This window comes from Triticum aestivum, chromosome 2B (assembly GCF_018294505.1).
Source record: "Triticum aestivum cultivar Chinese Spring chromosome 2B, IWGSC CS RefSeq v2.1, whole genome shotgun sequence".
Taxonomy (NCBI): Eukaryota; Viridiplantae; Streptophyta; class Magnoliopsida; order Poales; family Poaceae; genus Triticum; species Triticum aestivum.
Genome location: NC_057798.1, coordinates 529,364,177 through 529,372,442, shown reverse-complemented (window position 1 = coordinate 529,372,442; position 8,266 = coordinate 529,364,177). Strand labels below are relative to the sequence as shown.

Here is an 8,266-nt window from a genome sequence, read left to right as displayed (position 1 = left end):
GGCGGTAGCCCTACGCGCCTCCCTGCGCCGCGCCTGCTCCTCCCACGCCGCCGACTCCGGCGACCTCCTGCCTGGCCTCGTCGACCGCCCCACGCCGCCCCCCGGGCCCCGCCTCTCCCACCACGACTTCGCCTTTATTAGGGACCCTGCCCCCGCGCCCCCCGCCGCCGCCCTCCCGCCCCCGGAGGCCCTCCTGATCTCCAAGGCGGTGCGGGCCTACGGGGCCGACTTCGACGGCAAGGCGGAGCGGTTCCTGCGACGGTACCGCGAGTTCCTTACCGATTCCGTCGTGGTCGCGGTGCTCAGGGCGGTGCGCTCCCCGGAGCCCTGTGTCAGGTTCTTCCTCTGGGCCGAACGGCAGGTGGGGTACAGCCACACTGGTGCCTGCTACGACGCGCTCGCCGAGGTTTTGGGGTTTGAAGACCGCGCCAGGACCGCTGAGAGGCTGCTTAGGGAGATTGGGGAGGATGATCGTGATGTGCTCGGCAGATTGCTCAATGTGCTGGTGCGGCGGTGCTGCCGCCAAGGCCTGTGGGGCGAGGCGCTGGAGGAGCTTGGGAGGCTGAAGGATTTCGGGTACAGGCCGTCCGCGGTGACCTACAATGCACTGGTGCAGGTGCTCGCGAGCGCCGGGCAGATGGAAATGGGGTTCCGGGTGCAGAAGGAGATGTCGGCATCAGGGTTCTGCATGGACAGGTCCACAGTCGGATCCTTTGCGCAGGCGCTGTGCAAGGAGGGGCGTTGGGGCGACGCACTTGACATGTTAGAGAAGGAGGATTTTAAGCTTGACACGGTGTTGTGCACCCAGATGATCAGTGGACTGATGGAGGCCTCCCTTTTCAATGAGGCCATGTCATTTCTTCATAGGATGCGGTGCAACTCGTATATCCCGAATGTGGTAACGTATAGGACGCTGCTCTCAGGATTTCTGAAAAAGAAGCAGCTTGGCTGGTGCAAGAGAATCATTAACATGATGATGACAGAGGGTTGCAACCCAAATCCTTCATTGTTCAATTCACTTGTGCATACTTACTGCAATGCCGAGGATTATGCATATGCATATAAACTGTTTAATAGGATGAATAACTGCGGTTGTCCTCCTGGTTATGTTGTATACAACATATTCATTGGAAGCATTTGTGGTCGAGAAGAATTGCCAAATCTTGAGTTGTTGGATTTGGCAGAGAAAGTTTACGAGGAGATGCTGGTTGCTAGTTGTGTTCTCAATAAGGTTAACACTGCCAATTTTGCTCGGTGCCTTTGTGGTGTGGGAAAATTTGAGAAGGCATTTCAGATAATGAAGGAGATGATGAGGAAAGGCTTTGTTCCTGATGCAAGCACGTACACTAAGGTGATTACTTTTCTGTGCCAGGCTAACAGGGTAGACAAGGCCTTCCTTTTATTTCAAGAGATGAAGAAGGTAGGTGTTAATCCGGATGTGTACACATACACAATTTTGATCGATAGCTTCTGTAAGGCTGGTCTCATTGAACAAGCCCAGGGCTGGTTTGATGAGATGAGAAGTGTTGGCTGCTCACCAAATGTAGTGACATATACTGCATTGCTTCATGCTTACCTGAAATCCAAGCAGCTCTGTCAGGCTAATATCATTTTCCACAGAATGGTTGATAATTCCTGCTATCCAAATGCCGTTACATATAGTGCACTAATTGATGGCCTCTGTAAGGCAGGCGAAATCCAAAAGGCTTGCGAAGTCTATGCCAAATTAATAGGGACTTCTGACAGTAAAGAATCTGATTTCTACTTTGAAGGCAAGGACACAGACACCATTTCTCCAAATGTTGTCACCTATGGTGCACTCGTAGATGGTTTGTGCAAAGCTCAAAAGGTGGCTGATGCTCATGAGTTGCTAGATGCTATGCTATCATCTGGGTGTGAGCCCAACCAGATTGTTTATGATGCTCTGATTGATGGTTTTTGCAAAGTTGGAGAAATCGATAGTGCTCAGGAGGTATTTCTGCGGATGACTAAGTGTGGTTACTTGCCTAGTGTGCATACATACACGTCCTTGATTGACCGGATGTTCAAGGATGGGAGACGTGATCTTGCAATGAAAGTTTTGTCTCAAATGCTAAAGGATTCATGTAATCCTAACGTCGTCACTTACACAGCTATGGTTGATGGGCTCTGTAAAACAGGTGAAACTGAAAAAGCCCTAAACCTGCTGTCATTGATGGAAAAGAAGGGATGCAGTCCAAATGTTGTAACTTACACTGCCCTAATAGACGGACTAGGGAAAGCTGGTAAAGTTGATGCAGGTCTTAAGCTTTTTATGCAAATGAAGACAAAAGGATGTGCTCCCAACTATGTTACATACAGAATACTGATAAACCATTGTTGTGCTGCTGGTCTTTTGGACGATGCCCATTTACTGCTTGATGAGATGAAGCAGACCCACTGGCCAAAGTATCTGCAAGGATACCACAGCACAGTTCAGGGTTTCAGCAAGAAGTTTCTCGCTTCTCTTGGTTTGTTGGAGGAGATGGAATCACATGACACAGCACCGATAGCTCCTGTTTATGGGATGCTCATTGATAGTTTCTCCAAGGCTGGTAGACTGGAGACAGCCTTGGAGTTGCACAAAGAGATTATGGAAGTCTCGTCATCCCTAAATATGGCCAGCACGGACATGCACACCTCATTAATCCAGGCACTTTGTTTATCATCTCAAGTTGAAGAAGCAATTGCACTATATAGTGAAATGACCAGGAAAGGCATTGTACCAGATTTAAGTGCCTTTGTTTGTCTTGTAAAGGGACTAATTGAAATGAACAAGTGGAATGAAGCTCTTCAGTTGTGTTATGGCATATGCCAGGAGGTCAGTCCACTTCTTGCATATACTGTTCGAACACATCTCTTTATCATCTGCTTTTATTTTGCTATATAGATGAACTGTTGTCAGGCACATAATATCCATCAGCAGTAATGCTCCACTTAGATAGCTTTCCTGGTAAATATAGCATGTCTGTTTATGGAGCATATTTGGCACAATTATTCTGCTAATTTTAGTTCACCCTCAAATTGTGTATTCAAACTGAAGAGCACCTGTAATATGCCTTAAACAGCCTCTACAGTTTGGTTTCATATTGCATTTCCCACTTGAAGTGGACAGAAGCTACCTTCTAATTTCATGTTAGATACCAAAGTTACTTTCGGGAAGAGTTACATCCAATGCTTAGTTTGTTGCATAGTTTAGTCTTTTATGACTACTAATATTTTATATTGCACCAGGGTGTGCACTGGCAGGGTAACAAATTCTGTGATGGAGGGTAGAGCTGTGGCACCTTACTGTACATTATAACTCCAAATTTCTCCCCTAAGAAGTCGCATCTCTACGTCTCATGCTTTGCTCTAAGATGTGGTGTGATCCAGTCACCCTGAGACAGAAATGTGCAACTCATGGATGACTGAAGAAAAACAGCAACCAGGACTTGGAGTAGCACTGCACTACAAAGAGATAAGATTGATTCTTAAGCTACATGTATGGGTGCTGCTGCTGCTGATAATGATCATGATGGTTGAAGAAAACCTTCAGTACACTGCATGCAGTCAAATTGCACTCACGTAAGCACAACCTTTTGAAGAGTCAGCAGAACTTTATTTGTCAATAGTGGCAGCTAATTTAGGTCGTTACCTGCTTAACTGTGACATCACACGATGCAAATTCCATCCCATTTTGATGAGGTAATTTATTAGGGCATTATCTCATCTTTGTTTTAAACTGCCATTTACCAAAGTAACTTCTGACCCTTTTAACCTTTTTTGTTTTTGCATAATTTAGGGATGGCTGGTTCATCTTCAGATGGACAAAGAAATTTCACTGGCTATCAGGATTAGTCTTTGTATATAAGATGGTGATGGCTACAGAAGTCTTGCTGGTTGTGAAGATAGCATGAAAGTTCCATAACCCTTCTTTATTCATTGTTTCAGTGATATACCATGTGGAACAATACAATTGCTTTGATATGATTTACTTGAGTATCCTTCTAGCTCCTTCATGTTCTGCTTTAGTGGTATAGCAACAGAGACGCTCTGTGATCACATGAACATAATCAAATATCTTTCACCCTTTTGTTACCGGGGAATTTTTAGTGTGTATTGCTTTGATGTTTTGATATGACTTAAATGTGAATACACAGTGGCTTCCATCATAGTGGAGCATTTCATCCATTTCTGTTTCGACATCAAAATATCTGACATCTGTTTTGCTCTGGCATTTTGTGACATTTCAGTCCTTGCTGATCTCAGCTTGTTTCTGACATTTAGTCCTGTTTCATTTGTTTTCGTATGAAGAAAGTATTCTTCAATGAGTTTTTATTGAGATTTCTGCACTACTAATATCTAGCCTTATTATTTTCATATGAAATAGTATACTTGCAACGAGTTGTGTTGAGAACTCTGGGAACTTGGCATGTTTATAACTGGGCTGCTATGATATCCTGATGTGATGAAGATATTACAGTTAGATTGGAGGCATATTCTATGTCAGGAAGCATCATCGTGTTGACGGCTCAAAATTTGCCAAGCTACCATATCCGAAGTACTAGTTACTTTCTACTGTGTTTGCGTTAGTATTTGGAAGTGTTGTGTACTTGTATGGCTTCTATTGAATATTGAATCAAACGAACTTTGTGGTGCATATATCTTCATAGTCCAACTTCACATACTCCCTCCGCCCGGGAAAAGTTGTCCCCGTGGTCATTTTACAAAAACACCCTTAGCTAATTCCCGACACAGCCCACACTCCTCGTCTATTCCGGTCGACACTCCGCAGCTCCGACACAGGCGCATGGACGCCGGAGATCCCCTGCTTCGGGCTACTCCCCTGCTCTCCCGCGCGTCCTCCTCCGCCGCCGCAGCTGCCTCCTCCGCCGCTCCCTTCTGCCTCCCGCAGCCCCCCACCCTCCCTTGCCTGCCTCCCGAATCTTCCCTCTTTCACCCAAAAATTGTTTCTTCTTCCTCCCGCCGTGTCTCCTGCTCGCGGCCACCCCCTCCCTCCTAGCGTTGATGGAAGAAGCATGGCCGGCCCTCGGCCCGACGGCCTGCGACGCGGCCTTCCAACCCCCGCCCCGGCCCCCGTGGCGTGGGGCGCGGCCGCAACGGCGCGGCGGGAGACGGTGGCCAAGGAATCGTCCGCGCAGGCGGTGAGCCAAATCGTGTCCAGCTGCGCCAACTCGAGCGGCCTGGCCGTGGCCGTCGTCAACGCCAACGCCGTCATCTCGGGCGGCGCCGCGCTCGCCTCCACTGCGGCCGGCTGGTCATGGTGCTCGAGGAGGTGTGCGACGCCGCAGTGCGCCGGAGGCTCGCGCTCCTGCCCACCCCCGTCGAGACCGTCGAGCCAACCCCTGAGTTCGTCAAGAGAGGTCGACTGTTTACTTAATCCAGCCTAGCACGGTAGCACCTCGTACTGCTACTTTCATTTGCTGAATAGAGCTTAAACTCTGCACTTTCATGGGTTTCCATTCTCTGCTCTCTATTACTGCTTGATGCTCTTTGCTTGCTGTGTTCAGTAGGGCCAGCTTGAACCGTGTGCACCAGGAAGAAGACCAACCCAAAGTTGATGAAGGGAGACAGCCAACGGGATGCCCTGCAAATCAATTTCGAGCAAGGTTTGTGTAGATTCAGAAATGTTTAGACTGAGTGTTCACCGAATTAGTAAATCTTGTCTTTCCTAAAAACTGAATCTGTATATTCAGTCTTTGCTGAATGCCAGCTTCCAGAGTTTAAATGTTCAGTCTTGTCTTCCCTAAAAACTGAATTAGTAAATCTTGTCTTTCCTAAAAAGTAAAAACTGATCATGTCTTCGAACAAGGTGCATATGCCAGTGTTGTGTTAACACTTAACACTGAATGTTCAGTCTTGACTTTGAATGTTCACCGAATTTGCAAATGTTGTCTTCGAACAAGGTGCAAACTGTGCCCAACCACAAAGACAAAAGGCACTAGCACCACATAGTTGCATTGACCAAATAGACTTGTTTCATGAGTGCTTAATTTGCATTGATCAAATATACTGTAATTGCAGAAATTTTAGGAATAGTGCTTGTCCAATCTGTGTGTAGAAATTTTAGGACTACGTGAATTAAAGGCTTTCAACTAAGAAGATTATTATTTGGACTACATACTCCTATCATATGGAGCTACATACTCCTACCATATGGAGCCAAAGTGCTCTTTTATTTAAATTTTATATCGAGCCAAATTTTATTTAAGTTTGGTGACAAAATAGTTCTGCAGTTCTTACTTGAGGCCTGCCAAATTATGTATTATAGTGTTGCCTAGAGCTACTGCCTGAGCTTAAAAGTCTATTCAGGAAAACCTTTTATATCAAACCAATCTTCTTCCCTTCAAAAAGTCTGTTCCTTACAAATTATTAAAAGTTGCTTCAGTGACTTCTGAGAGATTAAAAGTCTCCTTGTTCATTTTGGTAACTAGAGGAACATGACGGCCATTCCTTACAGAAACATGGTAACTTCAACAGAAGAAACATTGTGCTAGGATGAAAAGATTGTGCTAGGATGTTCTGAAGCTAACTGAATGTTCTGAAGCTGTCAATTTTTTTATATAGGTTATGCTAGGATTTGCACAAATTGATGTCACTTTTTTATATAGATTGGGCTAGGACATTGCAGGTTACTGAATTTGCCTCTCTCACTCTACTTTTGACTGAATTAGTGCATCAAGTGATGTCACACTCCACTGCTCCATCCTGCTACTGACTGAACTGGTTTTGAGCTCACTAACTGATGCCACTCGCTTACTCACTGCTCTCAGGGAGGTTGTGCGGCGCCGAGCGGATGTACGGCGAGGTCTTCATAATGGCGTCAAGTCACCCTTGCCATATGGAATATATGTAAGCTCTTCCTGCTAACCTACAGTAGTACATTTTCGTGCTTCAAGTCTGAACCTATGTATGGAAAATGCATGCTTCAAGTCTGAACCTATGCACTCCATTTTGTGGTGATTAGTTGCCACTTCTATGTGCACTAAGAAAAAGAAGCCTGAACATGGCATGCATGCTTTCTTGTGGTGTTAGCATCCCAGCACAAGTTCTGAATATCAAGTTGACTGAACACAGCTTGTCCTCACAAGCACTTTTATTTGTTTTATGAAACTTCTTGTAATATGCATATTACATCATTTAAATTTAGTGTCAAAACATGGCAAAATTCAGTTGTCAAAACACCTCAAACATGGCCAAGTTCATATCAGTCCAAAATTTTCATGTTTCAGAGAAGTTTAAATTTTTGTGGCCTCTTGGTACAATTTTTTTTTGTCAGTTTTACATACATTTAACTCCATTGATGGTGGAACAGGAGGAGCAGCAGCAGCACAAGGAGCAATTCCTTACAGTACAATTTTGGAGTACTCTTGGTGTAAATCAACTTTACTAATTTTCAGGTACAGTACTCTGATGGAACTGCAAAGATTTCACAAAGAACAAAAAAGATTTCACAAAGTACAATGCTTACATAAGTGTGCTGATAATGCAATTCACACTGTAACTGAAACTGCAATTGACACAGGTTCAGATCAATCAGCCACAATCAGTCCATTTTTCAGGAAGTACCTGCAGCCAACAGCAGTAGCAGAGGCAATCGCCGACAGCAGCAGCAGATGCAGTCGCCAACAGCAGCAACAGGTCCGTTCGGACTCGATCGAGCGGGCTGCAGCGACAGCAGTAGGTGGCGGGCGACGGCAGCGGCAGGCGGCAGCGGCAGGTGGCGGACGGACGGCAGTGGCAGCAACAGGATCCCGCCACCGGGGAAGACCCGCGTGGCCCTGCCTGCCGAAGTCAGGGAGAGGGGAGCGGCGGCTGGGGTTGCCTCAGGCACGAGGAACCTGTGCCGGCGAGGAGAGCGACGAGGAGGAGGCGCCCGTTGAGGTGGTCGCCTTGGAGGAGCAGCTGCAGTCGGGGTCGGGCTCCTCGGAGGAGCAGCCGCAGTCGGGGTCGAGCTCCTCAATGACGTAGGCGGCGCCTGCGCTGGAGGCGATGCTGCTGCGCTCGCCGGCCGTGCTCGAGCCCCTCGACCCCCTCCACGAGCCCCTCGATCTCCTCCCTCCTCCGGGACGCGGCTGTGCTGCTCCTGTCCCTGGACGCGGCCCTCCTCGGCGATCTCGTGGCAGATGGCGGCGGCGAAGTCCGCGGGCAGGTCAGCGGGGCGGTGGGAGAGCGCGGCCAGGGCGTCGCTGGCGGGGGCCGGACGGTGGACTGATCGGGCGACGGAGGGAGGAGGAAGAAGCTG

At 47.4% G+C, this 8,266-nt stretch overlaps 1 protein-coding gene and 1 long non-coding RNA gene across 3 annotated transcripts; both read left to right on the top strand.

Moving 5' to 3' along the window:
* On the top strand, positions 1–4,191 carry LOC123045847 (pentatricopeptide repeat-containing protein At1g06710, mitochondrial; the record flags this gene model as incomplete). Its single annotated transcript, XM_044469066.1, is given in 3 exon segments — positions 1–2,839; positions 3,253–3,705; positions 3,803–4,191. Coding segments are annotated over 2 exon segments (2,881 nt in total), but the record flags the coding sequence as incomplete, so codon positions are not given.
* A 501-nt stretch (positions 4,192–4,692) lies between these two features.
* Positions 4,693–8,260, top strand: LOC123045848 (uncharacterized). Of its 2 annotated transcripts, none has more exons than XR_006421628.1 (5): positions 4,693–5,415; positions 5,532–5,630; positions 6,795–6,873; positions 7,337–7,421; positions 7,547–8,260. It is a non-coding gene; the product is annotated as an uncharacterized lncRNA (long non-coding RNA). The 2 variants fall into 2 exon arrangements; XR_006421627.1 differs by having other exon boundaries at positions 4,694–5,384.
* Positions 8,261–8,266: the final 6 nt, after the last annotated feature.